Raw genomic sequence first — 25,476 nt, forward strand, 5'->3', positions numbered from 1 at the left:
AACTTAGTTTGGTTGTTTTGGGTTGGGATCTCCCAGGAAGTTGCAGTCAAGCCATCAGTAGGGGCTGCACTCATCTGAAAGCTTGACTGGATCAGGGATCCACTTTCAAGATGAGTCACTCACATAGCTGTTGTCAAAGGCCTCGGTTCTTCTCTGGCTGTGGGCAACAGGCGTCTGTTCCGTGTCATGTCTGCTTCTGCATAGAGCTGCTCGAGTGTCCTCATGACAGATCAGCTAACTTCCCCTAGAGCAAGCAATCCAAAGAAGAGCAAGACAGAAACAGAATGTCTTTTATGACCTAGCATTGGAAGTCACTCTTCCGGTGACAGTAATGGATTGAGAAGATCACCCAGGATGGGAGAGCAGTTAAAGAGAAGGGAAGTGGAGTGAAAGCCAGCCAAGAAATCTGAGGAAGAGGTGCCTGTTAGCAAAGTAGTGGGAGAACCAGAAAAGTATAGCATCAATTAGCATTAATATGATAGCTAGGTGGAGGGCCAGGGGAGGGAACGATTGGGGGGATTGTTTTATGAACTATATAGATGTCTAACCAATGTACTGTATACTTGGAACTAACTTAAATATTTTTTTTTAAAAAAAAAGAGGAAAGTGCGGCATCAAGGAGCATGATGAAGAGTGAACACTGATTTTTTAAATTATTTTATTTTATTTTTTATTTTTATTTATTTATTTATTTTGCAGCAGAGAAAGTAGAGGTTTATTTCAGGAAATGACGCCAAACCCGGAGATGCAGGTGAGCTAGCTTTCAAAGACCTGGCTCCCTGATGGCCTCTAGGGTATAGGTTATATAGAGAAAACTCATTAGTCGTGGTAGCTAAGGAAGTTGGGGTCATGGGCTCTATTGATTGGTCCAGGCTAGGGTAGGAGGGAGTTGATCATTGCATCAGGTCCTGATGTCAGTCACAGCATTGTTCTGTCTGTGTTCAAGGGGACGCCAGTAGAGTCATTCTGCCTTCATAAGTGTGGAACTGTAAGATGTTACCTTTTTTTAATTAAGTTTATTGGGGTAACATTGGTTAATACAATTATATAATTTTCAGGTGTACTTTATAAATTGACATCTATATATTCTATTGTGTGATGACCACCCAAAGCCCAGTTTCCTTCAGCTACCATATATTTGATCCTCTTTACTCACTTCACCCTCCCAATTTATATTTGACCCCCATTACTCTGTCTACCTTTTCCTTCCTCTCCCACTCCCTACCCTCTGGTAACCACTAGTCCATTGTCCATGTCCATGAGTCTCTGTCCTGTTCATTTGTTGCTTATAGATTTATATCCCACATATAAGTGATACCATGTGATTTTCAACTTTTTCAGTCTGGCTTATTTTGCTTAGCATGATTATCTCGCGGTCCATCCATGTTGTTGCAAATGGCAGTATTTCATCTCTTCTTACGGCTGAGTAATATTCCATTGTATACATGTACCACAGCTTCTTTAGCCAATCATCTATTGTAGGATACTTTGGTTGCTTCCATGTCCTGGCTACTGTAAATAATACTGCTATGAACATAGGTGTGCAAATATCTTTTCGGATATGGGTTTTCAAGTTTTGGGGGGTAAATACCCAGTAGAGGGATTGCTGGATCATATGGTAAATTAATTCTTGGTTTCTTGAGGAACCTCCATACTGTTTTCCATAGTGGCTGTACCAATTTGCAGTCCCACCAGCAGTGTATGAGGGTTCCTATTTCTCCACATCCTCTCCAGCATTTGTTATTACTTGTCCTATTGATTACAGCCATTCTAACAGGTGTGAGATGGTATCTCATTGTGGTTTTGATTTGCATTTCCCTAATAGCTAGCGATGTTGAGCATCTTTTCAAATATTTGTTGGCCATTTGTATGTCTTCTAGGGAGAAGTGTCTGTTCAGGTCCTCTGCCCATTTCTTGATTGGATTGTTTGGTTTTTTGTTGTTATTGAGTCATATGAGTTCTTTGTATATTTTGGATATTAGGCCCTTATCAGAGGTATTGCTTGCAAATATATTTTCCCATTTGGATGGTTGTCCCTTTACTTTGTTGACGGTTTCTTTTGCTGAGCAGAGCTTTTTAGTTTGATGTGATCCCATTCACTTATTTTTGCTCTTACTTTCCTTGCTTTTGAGGTCAAATTCATAAAATCCTCTTTAAGTCCAAGTCCAAGGTCCTTGAGCTTAGTTCCTATGTTTTATTTTTTTTTAATGTATTTTATTGTTTCAGGTCTTAAATCAGGTCCTTAATCCATTTTGAGTTAATTTTGGTGTGTGGTGATAGACAATGGTCTATCTATGCTTTTGCAGGTGGCTTTCCAGTTTTCCCAGTATCACTTATTGAAGAGGCTTTCCTTTCTCCACTGTATGTTTTTGGCGTTTTTGTCAAAAATTATTTGCCCATATAAATATGAGTTTATTTCTGGCCTCTCAATTCTGTTCCACTGGTCCGTGTGAACACTGAATTTGGTAACATGAAGGCCACTGCCGACCTTGATTAGATCAGTTACAGTGTTGTGCTGGGACAGAGCCTGACTAGAGTGGGATGAGAATATGTGAAGTGAGAAGTAGAGACAGCAGCTGCTGACCACCCTTTTGAAAAGTTTTGCTGCAAAAAAGGACAAGAAGACTGGGGCAGTAGGTTTTATCTGAGATCTAGAAAAGAAAGGGATGGGTAAGTAGGTTGGGCTCGGTTTCATTTACAACTATGGGAAGTTACCTAAGAATGGCTGAGGCTGTGCACTTAAGTGACAGAGGCTCCTACAGCCACTTAAGTTGTTGGTCACCAGGGAGGTTCCACTGCTCCAGAAAGTGCGCCATCTAGTGCTCAGCCAATGCATCAGAGTCAGACCTCTTTCGATGAGAGCAATCCCTTTGCTAGCACTGAGAAATTTTTTCTCTCAGCTCTTAAATCCATGTTGGAGTTAACTGTTAAAAGAATAACTAAAAAACTGCTGAATGAAAGGCTGAGGAGGAAAGTTCTCCACACTTTTCCTCACACCTTCCAGTTCATTCCACTTCTTTCTTACTCCCTCAGTCCCTCTTTTCGGTGTCCTTTTTCATTGTCCATTTCTAAGATATGAATTAGAGTGATGCATCCAGAAGCCAGGGAACATCAAGGACTGCTGGTTGCCATCAGAAGTCAGGACAGAGGCATGGAGCAGATTCTCCCTCAGAGCCTCTGGAAGGAACCGATGTTGCTGATGCCTTGATTTGATTTGATTTGTTTTTTTTAAATTGCTTAAATAATCCTAGTTTACTCATATTTACCTATCTGTAAGAAAAACTCATTGTTCAGCACAATGCATATTATAAAAATAGTGATAACAAAATGATGATTTTTAAAATTGTGTTACATTAAGCTTTATGCAAAATATATTTAAAATAATTTTCTACATGGCCAAACGCATTGATCATTAAAAAGTCAGAAAATACAGAGAAAATAAGAAGAGTGAAAATATAGTGACAGATACAAAAAATGGGACTAATAATGTGTTTTCTTTTAAAATGTCTATACTGATCCATATTAACAAATTATCTCTATTGGTTAGAAACGTCTTCGTTTTTCATTTTATTCAGCCACTTGAAGTTCACATTTGTCTTCGATTATGTAATGTTTTTTATATATACATATATATGTAAATACATATACATATATGTTTATATATAAAAATGTTACAAAAGGGATTGGAAGATGACATTTAATTCAACATAATTTGTTTTAATGGAATGAAATGCTTAGTTTCATTTTAATATTTACATAAGTTGGCAATGGTTAATTTTTTACAAATAGGTACCTAATTGACATTTCTTTTTTCTGGTGACATTGGTTAACAAAATCTAGTAAGTTTCTGGTGTATTATTTAACAGTAAGACATATATATATATATTACATTGTGTGTTTACCACCCGAAGTTAGATTTCTTTCCTGATAACCTTGATTTTAGGCATCAGGCCTCCAGAACTGGGAGAAAATAAATTTCTGTTGTTTAAGCTACCCGCTTTGTGGTAACTGTTACAATGGCCACAGGAAACTAGTACAACTATTTTGCAATAACAAAAATAAATACACCTAACAACATAGAAGAATCTCAAAATAATTATGCTGAATGGAAGAAACCAGACAAAAAGAGCACTTACTGTATGGTTCTATTTATATAAAATTCTAGAACTAATTTATAGTGATAAGAAGCAGATCAGTGGTCTGGGGAGGTGCAGGAGGGAGAGATTCCAACAGGTCATGAGGACATGCAATGTTCACTACATTAATCGTGATGATGCTTTCACGGGGTATATGGATGTCAAAACTTATCTAATTGCACATTTAAATTATGTGCACTTTATTATGTCAATTATACTGCCAAAATATGGCAATTAAACTAATGGTGGCAAATAAAACCCCACAAATCTATTCCATAGATAGTCATTCTGGACAATTCCTCTGCTTGCCATGCTGCCTTGCCTGCCTCTCTCTCCTGTGGCATTTGCCTTCTAATTACAAACAGGCTTAGGTCTCTCCTATCCTAGCCCCATTAGCCACCTATATTCCCACCCCTTAAAAAAACAACAACAACCAAATACTCCAAAACAAATCAAATACTCCAAATACTCCAAAACAAATCAAAACAGTCCTTTATCTCTGGATGGTTTTCTCTTTTGCTTTTTCTTTCCCTCTTCCTGTCACTTCCAATACTCCAGTAGTCTAAAGTCTGGTTCTACTTCCTGTTAGTTCAAATGTGTTTTCTCAGTTCTATCTTTTTTGACATCTTTGTTGTAAATCCAAGCCTAACATCCTTTTCCATCTTCCACCAAACTCGTCTCATATAATCCTGAGGTGCTCTTTTCTTAGTTTAGTGATTTATATGCTTTTCTTGGCAACATGCTGTCACACTCATCCCATCCAATTTGCTTCATTTCAAAAGGTCAGAATTTTCACAAAATAAATAAGCGATCAGTGACAGCCCTCCCTCCTCCAAAGCTCAGGCTTGTGAAGAATGCTATGAAAAGGTTGCAGAGTCTGATATTGCGCAGAGACTGCAGCATTTGACAAGGCAACGTGGAGGAGCCTCAAGAATGGCATGGCACAGTCTCTATACTCCTTTTCTTCTTGCTTGACATGTTCTCCCCAAAACTCTCTGCCAGTCTGTCAGTGTCTTCTCCATCACAACCCCCCAATGATTAACTCAGCAAACAATGGCCATTCCAGCAAAGGGTCCTTCCAGATATGATGTTTCTTTCCATTCTGTTAGTTTCCTCACCCTAACGCGGGGGGGGGGGGGGATGTGGAAGAGGGTAGTAGTAGTCAGTAGTCGTGGAGAAGCATCTCCTACATAGGCAGTTGTCTGTAAGGCATGTAGGTGAAGGCTGGGCCTCGCACATGTGATGGGGATGCACCGAATCTGATTAAAATTCTGTTAATATACCATCTGACCCTGTCGTTCTACCTCGGGACCTATCCATACTTTTTCTGAGGTTGCCCTAAATACTGGTCATTCCAGTATCATTGTGAGAAAATGAAGAAAGAAGAATCAAGCATCAAAACTTGGCAGTCACCTTAATCTCAATACATCTCATCTTCCTCATTCTTTTAGATGAATAACGGGGTCCATAGAGGTTAGGATTTGTCTACAGTCACATGGCTGGTCAGCCTAAAGGCCAGGTGTCTTGAATCACATTTATTTATTGATTCAGGAAATATTTTTTCAGTCCTAACATAAAATATTGCCCTAGGTAGAGATACTGTACTGAACGAGATGGAGAAAGGCCTTCAACCTCAATGAATTTACACTTTAGTGGGAGGAGACAGAACACAAATTTTTAAAAAAATCACAATTCCATACTATGATAGGGATATGAAGAAATTAAATAGGAACTATTATACAGAGTAATTGAAGGGGGGAAGAAAAGGGAGAGCTCTATTTTATTTTTTATTTTTCTCAGCTTTATGGAGGTATAATTGACAAATACAATTGTAAGATATTTAAAGTGTACAATGAGATGTTTGATATATGTATACATTGTGAAAGGATTGCCTGTCAAGTTAATTAACATATTCGCCACCTCACATATTTAATGCTTTTTTGTGTGTGTGAGAACACTTAAGTTCTACTCTCTTAGCAAGTTTCAATTATATATTACAATATTATCACCTGTAGTCACCATGTTATACTTTAGTCTTCAGACCTTACTCATAGCTGAAAGTTTGCACCTTTTTACCAACAAGAGCTTTATATGGATGGTGAAGGAAAGCCACTCTGGGAGGTGACATTTAAGATGAGACATAAAAAGTGAGAAGAAACCAGGTGTGCAAAAGATGGGTAAGAAGTTTCCAGACTGAAGAACCAGCATCTTCCAGGATCTTCCAAACCTTGAAGTGGGAAAGTGCACAGTATCTTCGTGTACCCCAAGCCAAAGGAAGTTTGCGGGAGAGTAGGGGATGGAAAAGGAGTGGCAGATGACACACTCCTTTGAGTACTATCAAGACATCTAGATTTTATGTTAGATGAAAACAGGAATGCAATGTCTGACTTTCTTCCATAAGATTTTGCCCAGATGATACAGTGTTTGGGGAGGTGTAGTGTCACACTATAATAGCTATTAGAAACCATAACTTGAATTACAGAAAAAAAACTCATCTGCTTCTTTACCAAAATACCTGAAAACTAGTCACAGTGTATGGTAAATTATCTTTCTGGAGTTTAGTGGATAATTATGTTGGTATAATTTGTAAAACTTGTAAAATAAATGAATTATAATTTAATGACATACAAAGAACAGGGACCAGTTAATAACTTTAATTGCGACTACTATTTGCTGGGTGTAACTCACTGAGAAGGTAAAGGTGGATCAAAACATATTAACAGAATCATTTAAATATATGTAGAGAGCTTCCTACTTTAACTTACCAAATTATTTCAAAACCAAAAGCAGCCCTGTCATAGTGGGAATAATCCCCTCTATTGTGTTTTATAAATTAATATTTTTATGCTAATCTGTCTTGAAATAATGCTTGCAGTACAAGCACATATGCTCCATGCACATACATCTTTTGTGAAGAAAACATGTTCTAAATGCTTCCAGGCTGAATGGCACTTAATTGTGAAATTCCACATTTGTTTCAAATTGCAGAAGTTTAGAGCTTGTTGATCATTTAGGGGTCTTGTTGATCATTTAGTCTAAATTCCTCCTTAAGGAATTTCTTAAGGATGAGAAACTGAATCCCAGTGAAAGGAAATGATTCCCAAAGAGCAGAAGAACGGGTCTGGGGCTTGGGTCTCCTGATGTCTAATTTGGGGCCTAGAAGTTAAGTGCCAACGACACTAAGAATCATCGCTATACCTAAAAATGAAGAGGTGATTTGAAATGAAACCATTTTTGTTTCAGAACTATTGCAGTTTCAGAGAAAAAGAGAGATTGTGAATGAATATCTGCTCCTGCAGAAGAGTTCTGGCTTAAATGACCCTCTTTTCCAATCTTTTCATTAATTATTGAACATTTAAATGTCAAAGATGATTTGAGTATATAGAGAAGACACTAAAATGGAAGAAACAGTTTTAAAACAACGTCCTTTATTTGAATACTGAATACATTCTTTTAGTATACAAAGCGTGCTGAGAATGGAATTTGTTAAAGAAAAATATAATGTTGGCAACAATACAAAATGGAAAAAATATAATTTCTAGTATAATACAAGTGACAGATAAATTAGCATTCTGTGAAGTCCACTTAGGGCATTATCTGATAAGCTGTAGTATAATTTAAACTTACTTCGACAAGCATTTGCAATTGTTGAAAAATACTACATACATAAAACTAAACACAGCAAATTAAAGAGCATATCACAATTTATTAAATATCTTTAATGAAAAAACTCCTGACAATTAGAAAACAAAGTTTCTGTTAAAAAAAAACAATCAAACCAACACCTCACGCCAGTGTTCATATTAGAGGTAAGACTTTAACAATCCATATTGAAATTTATCTTTTGAGTTCAGACTATGCTCTGCCCGTTAGTGTAGAATGACATGAATTTCATTTTCAGTTCCTCCAGATTCTCAGAGCAGCAGTAAGACAAGTCTTAGAATCATCATGAGGCTGGATTAAAGTAAAAGAAAGGCAAGGGGTGGGGGCGTCATTCTTACATGGCCTGAGACAGAAAGGGCTGTGTGCTCCCTTCATTTGTGGTGTGACTAAACTCTGGCTTCCAGGGTTCTCTCTTACTTCTACTCCTTGGAGCAGGAGTGATCACATTATCTCTGTATTTGAACTTCCCAGACATGACTGAATTAGTCACTTAAAATGTTGACTGAATTAGCCACTTAAAATGTTCACTGAATAAAGGAGAAAAATCAGAACTCTCTGTTCTTAAAATCTAGGATGAAGATTTATGAAAGGTTTTAAAGAAACACAAAATTTTCAAAAGCTAGTGAGGTAAAGCAACATGAAAAAAATAATGAAAGAGCAATTTTGGGGGGGTTATTATTACAATCTCAGCTACTTTCCATTGTTTAGGGTCTTGTCTTCCTAATGTGTAAACCCTACTTCTGATTCTTTCCATCACCAAGTATCATTTTTAGGCAGGCCTCTAACTGGAAAGCAGTCTTTATAATCATATTTTTCCTTCCCAAATCATAAATACAATACAGAGCCACACTAGAAAATTCTACAGAATGGAAGAAAGAAGAAAATTACTCATTACACTACCACACAGAGATAAACACTAATGGTTTGAGGTATTTCTCTTCCTATCTTGTTTTAATATACACAAACATTTTTAATTGAGATCACACTATATATGGTTGTTTTATTTATCCTTTTTAAAAAATCTCTTTTTATGTTATTAAGATTTTCCAATGCCACTAAACAGTTTTTGAAAACATGATGTGTAAGCCTGTTCGATATTCCATTAAGGGGACAAAATGTTTATTGAAACATTTTGTTACTGGTGAATTTTTTAGGTTGTTTATAATTTTTCAATTTATCACATTTACCATGAGAAAGTTGCAATAAACACAAAGACTTGTATACATCTCATTATTTCTTTGGAAAATTCCAAAAAGTGAAAATGTATATCAAAGAAAATGAATACATTTATGGCTTTTAACACATAAGGTAGCTTCCAGGAAGAATTAAAAATATTATCTATCAATTTTTTTTGGTTATATGCTTAATCTCATGGATAGCATTACTGGAATCAAATTAAGAAAAACTTGAGGCTATTTACCTTTTTAAAAAAATACTGTTTTCTCCCTTAAAAACTCAAAATAACTGCAGCAGACTGTCGCTCTGTTCAGCTAAGAGAGACTGAGTATCAGATTTAAATGAATACATTTACTGCCTCAGAAATGTGAATCTTGAGGGAAAATGAGGCTTTAGTTCTTCATTCAGTCTGAAAAAGCTAAGTATGCACATGTGACCATGGCAACACTAAATGTAGTCAATAAAAATGTCCATGTGCACATCAATACTAAACACTGACTGAATGATAGCTGAAGGCTTTACAGTCACGCTTGTTGTAAAATTACTCTGACATTTCAAATTAAAACTGACTTTTCCAAAATGTTGGCACTTCAAAATGTCAGAAAAAATATCGATCAAAATAGTTTTTCTTACCTTAAACCTGCAACCAGCCCAGCTGGCATTATTTTCTTGGATCTCTTAAACCTCACACCCATTATGGTGGCCAGAAAGAAAGCTGTAACTAAAACATAAACCAATGCATGAACCAGAGTTTCAAACATGTTGTCAACACTTGTTTGTGAAAAAAACAAATATCATTTCAGCTTTCTAATATAACAACTATTATGTGTAAGTACTGAGTTGCTATTTTTTTTTAGCATTTTATTTTATTATTAGTTTCAAGTATATGGTACATTGGTTAGACATTTATATAGTTCATGAAATGATCCCAAATCACTTTTGTAAAAAGAAAAGTACTCTATTAAAACACTTTATAAACTAGCTCATCAAAAAAGTTTGTGTAGACAAGCATGTTAGAATCTATTCCTGAAATATCTTCAAAAGAAAGTCTTTCGATCATAAATTTCTATTTATAGAATACTCCTTGAAGACTAGGACTGTGTCTTATTCAAATTTCCTCAGGAACACTGGGCAGTATATCTGGACCCACAGGAGACACTCGATAAATGTTTAATTAACTGAATGTGAGGAAAATAATAAGAATCTTTTTAAAAAGTAAGACCTGATTAATAAAATAATACGGTTTTACTATTTAGAAGTTTGACTTTTTATTTTGTAGCATTCCGTTTTGGGAAAATTGATGCCTAGAGACAAAATAACTACAGACTAAGAAATAATATTAAATTCAGAAGCATCATACCGGAATTTTATGAGTTAAAACAATATAAAGAGAGAAGAGGTTTTGCATAAGAGATTAAGGCACTGATGTCATCATTTAAGAACAGCTTTCGAAGAAAAATCATTTGCTAACATAAAAAACAAATGATTGACAATAAATTTAAATGTATATGAATAAAGAGCCCTATATATCTATGTCTTGCTGACATATCTTTATCTTCGGACATATTTCATTAATAAAAATATCCCTAGCTCTTAAGTAAAAAAAACAGAAACCCACCAAATCTTTTTCTCTCCCTCAGATATAGAACTTACACAATTTCTCTTCATTTGTATTTTCCAATACACCACCAATATACTTGGAATAATAATCAAATTAAATAGAGAAAATTTCCTACGAGTAGTTTTCCAAACCTTCACTGCCTTTTTCTCTTTCAAGCTAGACAAAAAAAAAAAAAGTCCAATATCTTGAGGGCTTTAAACACACACAGGTCTCTATTTTTCCTGTGGACATTATCCTACAAAGCCAAATAAGAGAAGAAACTAAAAAAGAGTCAACTCTGCTTTTCTAGATTAAATCTTAAGACAAAGCAGGAGCTAAAAGCTTTTTGTGAATTAAATAAAATAATGCAAATCTGGCTCTTTTTAGATGTTTTTCCAGCAACACAAACTATGCTAAATATCCATTTATTTAGGAGAGTGAGCAGAAAATCTGGGTATAATTCTTGCTTTTTCTAATTTTTATCTCATTTTTCTAGTAACAAGTTTTACAGAAATATTCTTTTAAGTTGGAAGGCCTGGTAGCAATATCATTATTTTTGATCGGGTCTGTGTGTTTAGTCTCGACACGTGCATGTGGCCACTTCCCATCCAACCATGTATGTTTTCGGATACCTAGTATACCTAGTATATAGGGCATCAAAAAACTACCCCAAGGTTTGATTCTCCATAACTGGGAAAAACACCTCACTTACAGAGTGACAGTTTTACATCTCGCTTGTCATTGGAGACACGATAAGCTCCATAGCCAGCCAAAAATCCAACAAAAAGGCCAGCAATCAAAGATGGAACACCACCTGGAAAAAGAAAAGTATGGGCTCAGAAAGAGAATCACAAAATGAAAGGAACATGTACCTTCGAATGTATTTTTATTTGGTCACTGTAAGTGGATAAAGCCAAATTGATTATAGGCCTAGTCATGGATAGCTTCCAAAAAAATAACTGTTTCATGCTGAACCCTAAATGCAAGGTAGAGGAACCCCAAATGCAAAGCAGTGCAGGGGTTAGGTATTATCTGAGGGAATAAGAAAGCTTGCCTTGTAGTAGCAGTTTTGATATTGATTACATGACCTTGGGCAATCCACTGACTTCTTGATGTGCCCTGCTACTTCTCTCTCTCTTTTTTTTCTATTCTCTTTGCCTCCATCTTTTTACTGTGAGGCTGTGATGATAAAAATAAGATGCAAAGGTATTTATAGCTTAGAGAGGTAGAGGGAGAAGTGCTGTGCAAAACCAGCGCTGATTCTATCCTAAATAACAAATCTTCCAGCTTCAAGATGTCAGGACTCGGGGATGAATGGTGACTATATTAAGAAATGGGAAGAACCAGGGCACTGACACAGCCAGCCAGTCCCCAACCCTGCCCACCTATTGATTTAGGGCACTGTAACAAACACCAAGCTCTTTCTGTACAGTGGGTTCCATACTAGTGACACTATATAAGGCATACAATCCTCGCTTCATAGAACTCACTCTATTTAGAACTATATGTTTAGAATCCCTAGGAGTAGGATCAAGGTAACTTGACGTTTAAAATGTCCATAGGAATTCAGATTGTAGCAATACAAGCGCACACGTGTGCACTCACGCACACGTGTGCAGGACACACACATGCATGCACACATAGAGCAGCATACTGAATGAGAAGGCAAATGCCTTAGGTTCTAATCTTAATTCTTTACTCATTGCCTGAAGGACTTCGGCTAAGTCACTTGGCCTCTCTGAGTTTTATCAGTTGCAAAACAGGGTTAATAATATCATCCATGTCAAATACATAAAGGCTAGAACTAACCGTTGGAAATATTAAATTCCTCACTGCTCCGTCCTACTCCTTGCCAAATCCATTCTCCAAACACAGCAATACCATCTTTTAAAAACATACATCTAGACAGGCCACTTCTCTAATTAAAAACCTTCAGTGCTTCTCACTGTACTTAGGAAAATCCCAAGTTTGTTCTATTGTGGGAGCCCTGGTCTTCTTACAGTTTCCTGAATATGCCAAACTCTGTTCCTCATGGCTTCCAGATATGCTCTTCCTTGCCTCAACTGCTCTTCCTTGCACTGTTCACCTGGTCAACTGCAGCTCATCTACAGATGTTGCCTTAAGTGTTAATTCCTCAGAGATGCCTTCTCTGACCCATCATTCTGAATGAAGGTCCCTATTATAGCTCTCATTGTTTGTCATCACATATTTATATTTATATTCCTGTATTTAATGTTAGTCTCCCCTACCCTCCGCCCCCACCTGTGGGCACCATGTCTTTTTGTTCACTGCTGTTTTCCTGGGGCCTGAAACAGTGCAGGTAGCACTAGATAAATACCGAAGAAATGCATGCCTGGATGCTCCCTGTCATGAGTCACGATCAAGTAGAAGTCATATAAGGATATAGTTAAATAGATTATTTTACTTAATGCTAACAGATTAATTTACAAATAAGGAATTGGGGTCCAGAAGTTAAACAACTCACATGAACATCAAAGCTAGTAAGGTAGTGTCAAGAAGAGAATTTAGGATGCATAATTCTGTGGCCTATGCTCTGAGCCCACATTATGCTACAACAGTGGGCTTCTTTATGAACACCTAATATCCCGAGGTGCTTCCAGGATCACTTAGTGGGGGGTTATTGCAAGAGGCCAAGAAACTATATTGTGCAGCTGGGCAACAAGCCCTGGAAATCAAAGACCTTACACTTAATGTGATTTCATTTGTTCTTGAAGAGATTAGGGTTAGAATAATAAAGTAATCCCCTCCCCTTCTCTCCTTCCCACCTCAGCGGCTCACACCACAGACACACACACACAGACACACACACACACACACACACACATACACACACACTCTCTCTGTCTCTTCCTTCCCAGTCCTCTAAAAGACATGCAAAAATGTCCTGATGTTCTTTCCTGTTCTGTAATAGAAGTTATTTAGACACGTCTTTGACAATGAAAAAGTTTTCAATAACAAGCCTATTAGGATTTTAAATTGGGTCCTCTTTAAAGTAGATTATGAAACATCTACTTTTGAGTCATTGTTTACAAGTCCTACTTTGGAGCCACCACTTTTTTTCCCACATATACGTATCCTCAATGTTACACACATTTAGAGAGAACATAACAACAACAAGCGAAACTCTAAGGTAAATTACAGGCTCTCAGGAATCATAGAAGAGCCTAGTCTTCCCCACCAGCCCCTCAGCCCCTGGTAAGAACTGTGCTTCTGACCTTGGACTTCTTAGCAATCTCTAAAGAAGGAAGTAACTCTGATAATCACATAGACCTGGCTTTTTCACTCAAGCTCAAGTCCACCGATGCCACAAATATAACATCCTTTGAAATATACTTCATTTTTAAAATTTCATAAAAATAAAGAGAAATATTGGACATGATTATACATGCTTCCACCTTAAAACAAGGTGAAATATGAAACCTGACCTTTCAATTGTTCTCCATGAAAACCCTTTATCAACTGGGCCTTTTTTTCTTCTTTTGGAGATGGAGAGACAATTTCAGATATGATATTTATGTATTTAACAATTTCTCCTTTGTAACAAACAACATCAACATAATTCGGTTTTTGGACACTATGACTATGTAAACAAAAAATTTTCCTCACTTAATAATGAGTAGCCCTGAGAAGATTAAGTCAATTATGTAATTAATAATAACAAGTGAAATTAGAATTCTGTAGTGGAGGAAGACCCATAACTCTCAGGTTGGAATGCTGTTAGACCTGGCCCTACATAACCTCTTCCTTCCACAAATCCCTTCTGCAATACACATCTTTAGCTTCTTGTCCTACTCACAGACCCTCAGTTAATCCTAGTACAACCACCAACCCTACACCAAATCATTTTCAAAAAAAATCTGGTTTAGGCTTACCTCTTCGCTTATATCCCAAAATACTTCCGAATGTCACAAGGGCTGCATAACCAAAACCAACAAGGTCCATTGGCAAGGCTGAAATGCTAAAGCAAAGGGGAAGGGACAAATTTTACAAAATAGAGTTTGAGGGAACAAATATATATAAAAGTGATATGCATTACACAGAATTAAAGAAATTAATTTCTCCAGTCTACTAAAAAAAAGGGAAGCTAGATCTTCACTAGATCTTTACCACTGTCCCCCATGCTCATAACTCTCAAGCACACTCAGAGGGACACCCTAGGTTGAAGGACACACTAGGACACCCTCCTTCCACTTCCCAAGTGAGATTTCTGCTATGGTTAGCCAGATCTCTTCACTGAAGAAAACACAGTATTCCCTTTTCACTTCATGCCTAGAATGTCTCCTCTCTCTCCCACCTACAAACCCCAATCACCCTCTATACCCTATCCCCGTGTGAACTTTCTTCCCTTTCTTAACTACCTCCTAACATCCTTAACTACTGGAGCCTGCACCATCCAACTGGTCTGGAGCAAACTGCTCTTCTTTCTCCAAATTCCTCAACTTCAGCAACTCCATCTTATAATTCTTTCACATTTTTACAGTATTTGTCTCCCCATCATCTTCACACTGAAGAAGAGAAAAGGGGTAACATGGACATTAGTTGACTGATATAACCAATGATTCACTTTAGACATTTGTTCTGGCACTGGCTTTGTTATGAAACGGGGTGAATTTAAGATTCAGGCATTCAATAAACAAAACCATAATGTTACAACTTGTATTTATACTGAATCCCATTTAACAACAATATATTGAGCATCTTCTTTGTGCAAAGCAGTAGAAAGCAATGAAAAGCCCTTGGACATGGCTCTGGTCTTCTAGGACTTACAGTATAGCACAGCAGAGGAGGCAGATACATGAATGAGCCCTAAGAGGAGAGGCATGGACACCTAATGAGGCTTGGGAACCTAAGAAAGGATTCCTACAGGAAACAGGTTCCCAGCCGAGACCGTGAGGGAGAGTAGGAATAAAACAAGTAAAGAGGGTAGCAAGGAAGGGTATGTTGTAGACAGAGGGAGAATATGTGTAAAGGCCTAGTGGCATGACGAAGCGTGACATGTTTTCAAAATGGAATGAAGTGTAAGGGGGTTGTGAAAAGAGATGGGGCAGGACCACCCATGTAAGGGGCCTGGTCTCTGTCCCAAGTAGTGAGTAGTGAGAAATGAATCAAGGGAGCCTTACAATCAGATTTAAATTGCAGCAAGCACTTCCTGGCTTGAGTAGTGGTACATGCCTTGAAGTAAGGCAGGGAGATAATCTAAGAGGCTGTTGCAGTAAACTAAGCAAGAGATGATGGTAGACTGGTCTGGAGAAATGGCAATGAGGGTGGAAAGAGGTAGATTTGAGAGAAGTTCAGGAAGTAGAATTGATAAGCCTGGATGTGGGGAGTGAGGGGAAGGGATAAATCAGAGACGACTCATGCTTAGGTCTCTGGTTTGGACCACTAGGAGAGGAGGAGGGAGCAGGGGAGCCTTGATGCTATTCCCTAAAAGAGGGAACACTAAAAAGAAGTAGGTGTGTGGCGGGAGAAAGGAGGTGGCCAGGAATGATGAGACCTGTTTGATACATATTTAGTCTGAAATGCCTGACACATGGTCAGAAAACACCCATATATACAGATCTGAAGCTTACAAGAGAGATCACTCATCATGAGATAGTAAATTGAGGACCTAATTTTCTTCTTAAGCCAACCACCTGGTTTGAAAGGCTGTTTCTTCTCCCTCTTCCAAGCCCCCCAGCTCTTCCTCTGATGCTCTCTTGGAGTCCTATTCCCTTCTACCTGGCAAAGAGTTAGTTATGTTGGGCTTATCTCTCCTCTCAGCCAATCAAGCTCCTTGAAGGCAAAATTCACGTTCAATTCATCTTTTTTCCCCTCTCACAGTACCAAGCTCATTGCCATGCATAAGGCAGGTGCTTAATAAATACTTGCTGAATGAATGAGTGATCCTGAGGAACAATTTCTTTCTGAAGACACTCTGTAATTGACCTACCCCCAATATAGCTCTAATGCCTGGACACAGCCAGTCCCTTCATCTCCTTAGCGAACTGTTGTTTTAAGGAGGCAAAAATCAATCTATTCCCAGTCCTTGCAAGAAATTTCTGTACTCAGAAGGAAAAGTCAACAAAAAGCAATCACCCCTCTTACTCCTTTTCCACTGGACCTACCCAGAAGCACGCAAGAAAAGCCAGAGGCTGTGTTAACATGAGACGGGGGTGGGGAACGGTGAGAGACAATGTGGGACGCATCAACTGCTCCCAGTGCAAAAGAGATGCCTAGCGCTTAGACAGAAAGCATCTTAGGTGCAATGCAGCAGAATGACTTATCGCACCGTGTACAAAACCAGGTGACATGGCCCTGCCTTGACCCTAATCCTCCAAAATTTGGGGAACCCATTATGAGATTTTCCGAAAGCTACTATATGAAAAGCATTTTCACCTGTCGAGTATCAACAATTATCTGTGCCTGAACTCCCTGCAGCTCCAAAGACACATGTTCGAGTGCAGTCTGGGTGGTGCTAGGAAGGTTAAGACCTTGCCAAGCATTTTTGCTATGACCCAAGAGCCCCACCCCTCTCTTCACCTCTCCCTAGCTCCAAGAAGGTAGGAGGGAGGACTAGTGGGAGATTCAGAACCGTGAGAGAAGAAATTTGGGGAATTCCCGGGAGGACTAGAGAAGCGATCCCTCGTACAGTGGACTCTATCTTTTGCAAAAACCTTCCGAGGTCCTCTGTACGGTTGTCTGCTTATTTGTGAGGCTTTGTAAGAAAATTCAGGGCAGGAATTTCTCGATTGGGAGACATAAAACTCACCTGCACCTCAGGGCCCTTCTCACGATTGAAAAGAAAAAAGTGGGCAGCCAGCTGCGGGAAAACTTCGTATCTGAAGACCGGAAGCGATTCCCTATTGAGCACCTTCTGGCAGTCAGTCCGCAGAGCCTGCAGGTTCCGGGCGGCGCCTTCCCTGCTGTGCGCATGCGCCACATCCCTCCGTCCTCGGTTCAGTGTTGCGCAGTCCGGGCCCGCCCCGCGGAGGGAGGTGTCCAGTTCGCAGGCCGCCTGGAGCCCGGGAGCGGCACGATCCCCGGCAGCCGCGGGATCTGCCGGCTTGTTTTGTCTGCCCCACTTTCGGTGTTGGCCCTGAGCTGAGGGCTAGGGTCTGCTGCCTCCTGCTTGACTGAGAGTAACTAACAAAAATTTGCAGGGAGCGGGTCTGGGTATAGCAGGAATCCTAGAGGGCGGACGATTTTCAACAGCGGAGCGCTCTCCATCATTCAAGGGACATTTGTATCTACAGCAATCCAGGTCTTTTGCATGCTCTCCAGCAGACTGTTCCCGTTTTCAGTGCAGGGAAATAAAGTCTCTGTGGGGTGCAAGGTTAGAGCCCAAGTTTGTCTGTTTTCAAAGCCCGAGTACCCTTCATTACACCACACTATCTACCGGATCATCTAGATGTGAAGGGGAAATCCTCAGGATCCTGGTTTTATATTCCAAGCCCAGGATTAGTGGGGCTTAATTATCTGAAGGGGAAAGGTATAGAATGCCAGAATTGCAAGGTACTTTAAATCTGTCTAGTCCCAGGATAATCAGTTCTCAGAAAGAACCTTAACTTGACGTGGAATTATGCCTCCCAGTAACAACTTCTTATCTCATGCCAGTATAGCCTTCTGGGCCGCCTCCTTATATAATAACCCTTCAGATATATGAAGGTTATCATCTAGGAGTAATCAAGCAGCTCCAGGGGTGCTATGGGGCTGGGAATAATTAGTTTCTTTACACACGCACGCACACACACACAGCCCGAGTATATTAAATTGTATGAAGTTTGTTTGCTGAATCTATTCCACATGCTTAAAAGTGCTCCTGAGAAGCGTTGTGCCTTACTTATGAGAAGTCTATGTTGGTCCTAAGGACACAAGATTCCTGCAGATTCAGAGGAGAGCTGATGGCAGACACTGGAATGTGGATTGGAGGAAATGGTATCCTGAAGTCTAGCTCTGAGTTTTCCCAGCACTCCCTTCCAACCCCTTCTATTCCCATCCTTTCCCTAGTCTCTCCCCGCTCCCTCTCTTCAGACTTCCAGGACACTTTGCCTATTCAGTATAAAACTGGAAACACATCAGTATCTTTAACTGATGTGAACCCTGGTAAATAAATTCCCCTGGACCACAGTGCCAGGATTTATAAGATGCTCAAATTGGATGCTGAGATCCCTTCCACCCTTGTCACTGAGGTATTAGAAGCTAGAAAAGGCCTCTTGATATTCCTGATAAGGCATTTTCACCTACCTAGAACTCCTTTGTATATTGTAGAAATTCCATACTCTTGGACATGAGGGAACAGTAAGGTTTTTAAGCAAAGGAACCACTGTCCTCTCAACTCATATGCCACTAGCTGTCACCTACTTCAGCTAATGATAAGGTTAGAGCATGATATGAGGGTGCAGCAAAGCCTACCCACCTCTACCTATTTGTAAAACTTTCTATTCATGATCCACGGCAGAGATTCCAATGTCTCATCAACCCCTTTGACAGTCTGGAGAAATGCACAGGTGAAATACACAGGATTGCCAAGAAAGCCAATTTTATTAAAATAGTTATCAAAATATTAAACATTTAAATCTGTGATATAGTTAGATACTCTTTATTAAATTACAAGATCTAGGAGTGGGTTTAATAATTACTTAATTTCTAAGTAGTGGTGCACATAAACAATAATTAGAGGTATCTGTCACATGTGAATATCTATGATTTCTAGTGATGACGGAGTCACAGGTACTAATACTGCTGTGGTTTGCTACCTATTTTCCTAATGAAAATAAATGCTATATTTGAAAGGTTAGTGTAAACAGAAATTTCTTTTTCCTATTCAAGTTCTCAGATCTTGTGATTTTCACTCTTAGGTACTTCTGGATTTGGAGAATTCCCAGTCTATAGTAATGCAGGTTTTCATAAGTTGTTATAGGTGGAATTAGACAAAGGGAAAGCAAGATTGAGAGCCTGACTGACTGATAAGACTGGCTACTTAGGCAAGAACTCACAGGATGTTTACAACTCATTGAGTGCCCTGTGGTTCCTGGGCCTGGTCCTCATCATCAAATGTTCAGAAATTCAGTTATTATCAGTTCTTCCAGGGGCACCCTGGCTTTGGGAGATGGATTCATAAAAACCAAAGCCACAGGAGATTTATTGAGTTTTAAACAGGCAAACAAAAAAGCCTTCTTTGGGTCCTCGATTCTTGTTGTCGTCCAGATCCCATATGGTGACTTATCATTTAGGCTTCTGTTCATCAGTAAAAGAAATTTTGAACAAGCATCCCTATACATATATAATGTTTATTCTAAATTAGACATATACTGCTGCACTAATATGCTATGGATATTGTGAATACAAATATGTAAATAAAGATACATAATGTAAGACTTTAAAAGAAGAATATGAAAATAGGACTAGATATTTCCTGTATTTAATAAAAATTAATGACACATTTCTTTCTGTCCCATGATATAGTAGAATATTTTTATTCTTGCTGTCTCCTTTTCCAATAATACTTTTCTGAGATGTTTGCAGCCTTTAGGACATCATTCTTTTATTTTATGTAGTGGTAAAACTGAACACAGTCAAATGTAAAATTCACTCTGATTTGCAGCTCTGCTCTTCTAAGCTCACATTACACTGATTCCTAGTATCGGTCCAATGTGATGACATTAAGTTAAATATCTTCTCAATAAAAGTGTTCGAGCATGGAATGCTTAGGATTTTACTTACTAGTAATAGTAAGTTTTTAGATTCGTAGGAATTAGTTTTCATTTCTCCAAAAATGTCAACCCACTTTGAATCCACAGGCTTGTTCTGATAGACCAGCTATTTGTCAATCAGGTCCTTTGCATCTATAAATTCATCGTATAGGCTATCCATATCTAAAACATCAATCATTTTTAAACACTCTGAAGCACACCGGATGTCATTGTAAGTTAAACATTTCCTTCTCAGGGAAAATGGTTTTAAAGCACAGAGGTAATTTGAACTGGTGAAATCAAAGTAGCATTCCAAATAAGTTACGATTCTAGTAAAGAAATTAAGAAAGTCCTGTGTAACTTGGCTGCCCTTTTCTGGTGACTTTTTTTTTTTTTTTTAGCTCTGAAGCAGGCTTATTTTCAAAAACTGAACCATTTTTCTGCAGTATGAGTTTCTGTCTCAAACTATACATAGTATCAAACAGCTCAGGTGCAGTCAGTTCATCTTTTTCTAGGCTCTTTATGGCTTCTTCAAAGATCATCAAACAGTTTTGGAGAAATAGCATATATACTTCTATTTCACTGTAATCCTTTTCTCCATTCTCATCTTCAATATATTTCCAAATCAAAGAAGGACATTCTTCTTGTCCTACACTTTGAAAATAAGATTTTATAGCAGGCCAACATTTTAGCATATTTTCTATGGCTGGGAGCAATGACATCCATCTTGTAGGCACATGTCTAAAGAGGTTATCTCCTTGTGTTTCTATAAAGTCGAAAATCTCATTAAGTGCTTCTGCACATTTTGAGGAAACTGAAAAGTGACCAAAAACTTTTATTATGAAAGTCTCAACATCACATTTAAGAAAATCACAACCCTTTTTAGCAGTGTTGTATACAAGATCTGCAGGACATTGAATAGGTAAGATCCTTTCATTTTCTTTGTTAAAAAGTTTATAGACTGAATGAAATTTTCCAAAATTTACATTTGCACTGCCTGACGAAAATGCAGATAGGTGAGCTAAGTCTAGCTTGTATTTGGACAAAATATCAACAATCTTTTGTTTTACGATTTCAGCAGTTTCATTAAAATCCTCATAGAAATCAAGAAGATGATTCAAAATTCCATTTTTCAAGTCAAAGTACCTAAGAGCTAGAGGAAACATTTTTTGTTGCCATGATTCAGCTCACTACTTGAAGTTGATATACTGTAGAAAACATGATTGTTGATATACTGTAGAAAATATGAGAAACATGAGAAATGACAAAATCAGCTCTATGTTGTAAGGGGCCAACACATCTGTTACCAAAATTTCTCCTTTCGTTCACCCACAGGATATTTTAGTTGCAACCTCTGAATCAGGAAATGTAACTTCACTCAGTTTCATATAACAATCAAGAAAATGATATGATAACACATGTTTGTTTGTGTGGTATGCCCAAGCTAATTCAGCAGCTGCTATTTTTGACTGAACACTGGTGTCTTTTTGGGACATGAAAACACTTTTGATTGGTTTAGAGACACTTGCCTGTCTCATCCTGGACTTGTGAGATACAGTCTCCATATGTGCTTTCACATCCCCTTCTCTACCACACCCAAAACCAAATTCTTTTCTGCATATTGTGCAGAATGCTCTGTTTTGATTATTTACCTCCCTAATCCAGTCGTATGTGTCCTTCCATTTGTCATTAAAACAACACAGTCGTTTAGCCTTCTTTTTCGGTGATGGGATCATGCTTGCATTGGTATTACAATCGTTCTCGTTTTCATTATCTGACCTCTTAAAAAACATGGTCAAAATATTAACGATGTTAAAAAATTAAGCTAACACTATTCTAATATAGAGCACAACAGTTAATTCACAGGCAATATCAAAGATGATCTGTTAATATAATTACAATACACTTAAGTCACATCACTCTGAGTGACACAACAATAAACAGACAAACCATTACTGTCAACCACAAATTATGGTTGCCAACATCAATGGTGAAGGGGAAAGTAAGCAACAGAAACTACAGAAGATGCATAATCTATGCCACATTCATCTGAAACTAAAGACAGTGTGGCTTTTGGGCCCTCTTTTTTAGACCACTATATGGGCTTTGTACTTTTCTTCCAAACTTCCATACTCATTGCCAAAAACCAGAACTTTTCATATTTCAGGAAAGGATTTTCCTGGATACTTTCAATGCTAATATTGTGATCACTGGTTACCATACTAGGTTCCCCACTAACCCAGGAAGATAGACACATGGAGCTAGAGACTCCTTACCTTGCTACCAGTGATGGTGTGGAACTTCTCCAGGATATTTCTCACAGGTTCCTCTTCTGTATACGTCATGAAAACAGAACCTTGTCTTTTGTTAGATTCTGGATCCAATGAAAACTCAATGGCCTCAATCTGGAAAAACAGGCAAAGCTCATGACTGGTGCTTCCCTTACTCGGACCTAAAGGGAATTCACAAGAAGGGAGGCACCCAGAGCCAAAGAGGAGGAAAAGATGCCCAGCTGAGAAGAACTGCAGCCAGAAACAAGGAAGGAAGGAAAAAAGCAGCCACAGGTGGCTCGTGGGGTGCATAAGCTACACCCTGGGGAGACACTCACCTCCCCAAACTTGCCAAAGTACTCCCTTATCTTTCTCCTCAGTGGCTTCAGGGATCAGACCCCCTACAAAGATTTTTTTTACAGGATCATTCTTCATAGCTATGGCCTTTTTGGGGTTCATGCTATGGCCATCCAACCTGTGCTCCTTCTGGTCTAGGACCTGTTCCAACAGAAGAGTAGGCTGACTAATCATACAAGTTTGCTCAGGACCAATGGGTCTGGGGAGTTTCAGTGTAAAACCAGAAGTGAAGGTTTTCCTGGGAAGCAGGACTTTCAGTGCTAAAACCAGAACGAAGGAATTTCCCAGGTCAAGGGACTTAACAGAACTAAACATGGGACTGTGAGGTTTTCTGGGTATGTGACTTTAAAGTGCTAAAATTGGGACAATTCCTTCTGAGAAAAGGGTCAGGTGGACTCTGGCTCTAATTCTCACTGACATTTCCTAGCAGCATTACCCAGAGCTAGGCTGTTCTCTTTGAGCCACAAGACTCCATTGCAGGTACACAAAATATTTCATCCCCTCCAAATACATACTCTACCTGAGTTTGACTTCCCAATTTTCTCTAAATCTGAAATTGGGCTGGTTTACCTACACACATAAATCAGTCCTCACTCCCTTAGAGCCTTTGTCCATACCGTGTGCCCTTCTTCCCGTCCTGGCAGTCCCAATCTAAAACTTGTTTCCTCCAGAAGCAAAGCAGCAGAGATTAAGCATAGGCTGACCAGGCTGCTGGCGTTGGAATCCTCACTGTCCTATCCCCTACTTACTGTATGATCTCTTATAGTTACTGAATCTTCTGTGAGCCTTAGTTCCTTTCTCTGTAAAATGACACTTAAATAACACCTATCTCAGTGCATCTTGGATGCTTTTCTAATCCTCACACATGAAGTATTTAGCGCAATGCCCAAAACAGGCACATAATACCCACTTCCTCTTCCTGGAACACCCCAAACCATACACTTCTTACTCCCCATTTAAATATTACAGGAACAAGTCCCTAAACTCTGCTTTCCCCCAGTGCACTTGGCCACATGCAGCTCAGACAAATTAATCGTGATCATGCTGTTCCCATAAATCAAATCCTGTACCAAAGGACCCTTGATGGAGTACACAGCTTACCTTCTCCACACTGGCTGCACCTTTAAAGAGGATAAACCCCAACTCTCTTAATCTTCTGATGTTGGGATCCATTGTTATAGTATGGTCAACGACCTCTCCAAATTTGGTAAAATGGTGTTTTGGGTTCTTTTTGCTGGTATTCCAGCTCAAGCCACCAACAAACAATTTTCTGAAATGGTAGGACGAGACACATGGCAACAAGAAGTCTTATAAGGAAACCATGAGCTTGGAATATCTTACAAGAAATCCCATGAGTTAGGGAAGAACTGGATCTCCCAAATCTTTCATTGGAAGGATTACAAATAAAGCTGCCATCCACAGCAAAAGTCCAAAACCACCCACCCACTCTAGTCTTTAAAGACTACCTTTGAAAGCCGTTAACAAATCTACACTACCTCCTTACTGAAATCTCAGCCCTACTTGGATCCTAACAAAACAATCCCACAGCACCCACAGGTTGGGAGGGGGAAAAGACTGGCAACCTTATCCACCAGGCTCTGGGCACTATTCACAACTGGAAATGTTTTGTTTTGTTTTTTAAATAAACAAAACAACCCTCTCTTATCAAAGTGCTTTCTGTCTTCCCCTGAACCCAAAGGTCACTCTCAAGGAACCTGGCCTTCCTTGGGTAGAGACTTAGGTCAGGCAGTGGGTCCATCCCCAGATGGATGAAGGATGGAACGAGGGAAGGCAGAGGCTGGGGGTCTTGGGGTCTTCGACTGGCCTCGACCCAGGTCCAAGCAAGCGCACATCTTCCTCCCCCCGCCACCGCCAGCTCGGCCAGGCGGCTCCGGGACGGCGCTGAAGTTCACTCAACGACTCCACTGCACCTACCTGGCAACCTCCTCGTTCCTGCCGCGGGTCCTCTGGTCTGCCTGGCGACCTTCCGGCTCTCGGTCAAGGCCCCCTCCCCTGATCCCCCCAGTCCAGGTCAGCGACTCGCCTTCGAGGGCGGCCTCGTGTACGCCCTCAGGGACGCCCGTCGTCTCCGTGGACTGCTTGCCCTCACCTGCTTCTGACATACTGGGCAGACCCGGCCGCTGTGCTCACCGCGGTGGACGCCACCGAGCCCCGCTCTTCCCTAACCTGCCTCATCCCACACCATTTCGGTTCCGCAGGAGCAGGGGAGGGCGAATTTGTAAGACCCAAGTTGGGGCGGATCCCCCTCGTCCAAAGCTCATGCTCATTGGCTGAGTCCGCCTGACTCTCAGCCGTGTGCCGGCCTCCCATTGGCCTCAACGGCGTGCTTTCTAAATTCGGGGGATTCTGTCCTTTCGGAATGCCCCGGAGCCGGGTCGCCGCCGACGGTCCCCGAGATCCCGCGAAGTAACTGCTTGCTCCAGTCTGCGGAGAGGCGGGTATGTCCCTCTCCGTCCGTTGATGCCGCCGCCTCTCGCCCACGAGCGCCGGTCTCAGGGCTTTACAGAAGTGAAAAAGAGCCATAAATAAGACAAAACCTGTCCAAATCTCCAAATAAGACA

At 39.6% G+C, this 25,476-nt stretch overlaps 2 protein-coding genes across 3 annotated transcripts; both read right to left on the reverse strand.

The window, feature by feature from the left end:
- Positions 1-7,544: 7,544 nt before the first annotated feature.
- Positions 7,545-17,523, reverse strand: TMEM14A (transmembrane protein 14A). 2 transcript variants are annotated; one of them, XM_039852871.1, is made up of 6 exons: positions 17,345-17,500; positions 14,955-15,101; positions 14,469-14,554; positions 11,288-11,389; positions 9,609-9,696; positions 7,545-8,090 (listed from the first exon to the last, which is right to left on the reverse strand). In XM_039852871.1, the coding sequence occupies exons 2-6, from the start codon at positions 14,987-14,989 to the stop codon at positions 8,051-8,053; spliced, it is 351 nt and encodes a 116-aa protein (XP_039708805.1). In that variant the 5' UTR covers positions 14,990-15,101; positions 17,345-17,500; the 3' UTR covers positions 7,545-8,050. The 2 variants fall into 2 exon arrangements, with proteins under 2 accessions (XP_039708805.1, XP_039708804.1); XM_039852870.1 differs by lacking the exon at positions 14,955-15,101 and having other exon boundaries at positions 17,345-17,523.
- A 1,574-nt stretch (positions 17,524-19,097) lies between these two features.
- On the reverse strand, positions 19,098-25,158 carry LOC120594782 (heterogeneous nuclear ribonucleoprotein A/B-like). Its single transcript, XM_039852869.1, is given in 7 exon segments — positions 19,098-21,501; positions 21,920-22,048; positions 22,544-22,672; positions 22,876-22,921; positions 22,923-23,035; positions 23,996-24,164; positions 24,830-25,158. Coding segments are annotated over 7 exon segments (855 nt in total). The 5' UTR covers positions 25,018-25,158; the 3' UTR covers positions 19,098-21,420.
- Positions 25,159-25,476: the final 318 nt, after the last annotated feature.

Source organism: Pteropus medius, unplaced genomic scaffold (assembly GCF_902729225.1).
Source record: "Pteropus medius unplaced genomic scaffold, Ma_sr-lr_union100, whole genome shotgun sequence".
NCBI lineage: Eukaryota > Metazoa > Chordata > Mammalia > Chiroptera > Pteropodidae > Pteropus > Pteropus medius.

Excerpts from the sequence above, each read along its gene's own strand:
- TMEM14A (XM_039852870.1), bottom strand. The coding sequence starts at position 17,517 with ATGTGGCGCATGCGCACAGCAGGGAAGGCGCCGCCCGGAACCTGCAGG. Across the intron at positions 11,390-14,468 it reads TTTGGGATATAAGCGAAGAG|GTGGTGTTCCATCTTTGATT; the intron begins GTAAGCCTAAAC and ends TTCTTTTTCCAG. Across the intron at positions 8,091-9,608 it reads GGGCTGGTTGCAGGTTTAAG|CCTCATGATGATTCTAAGAC; the intron begins GTAAGAAAAACT and ends ACTTTAATCCAG.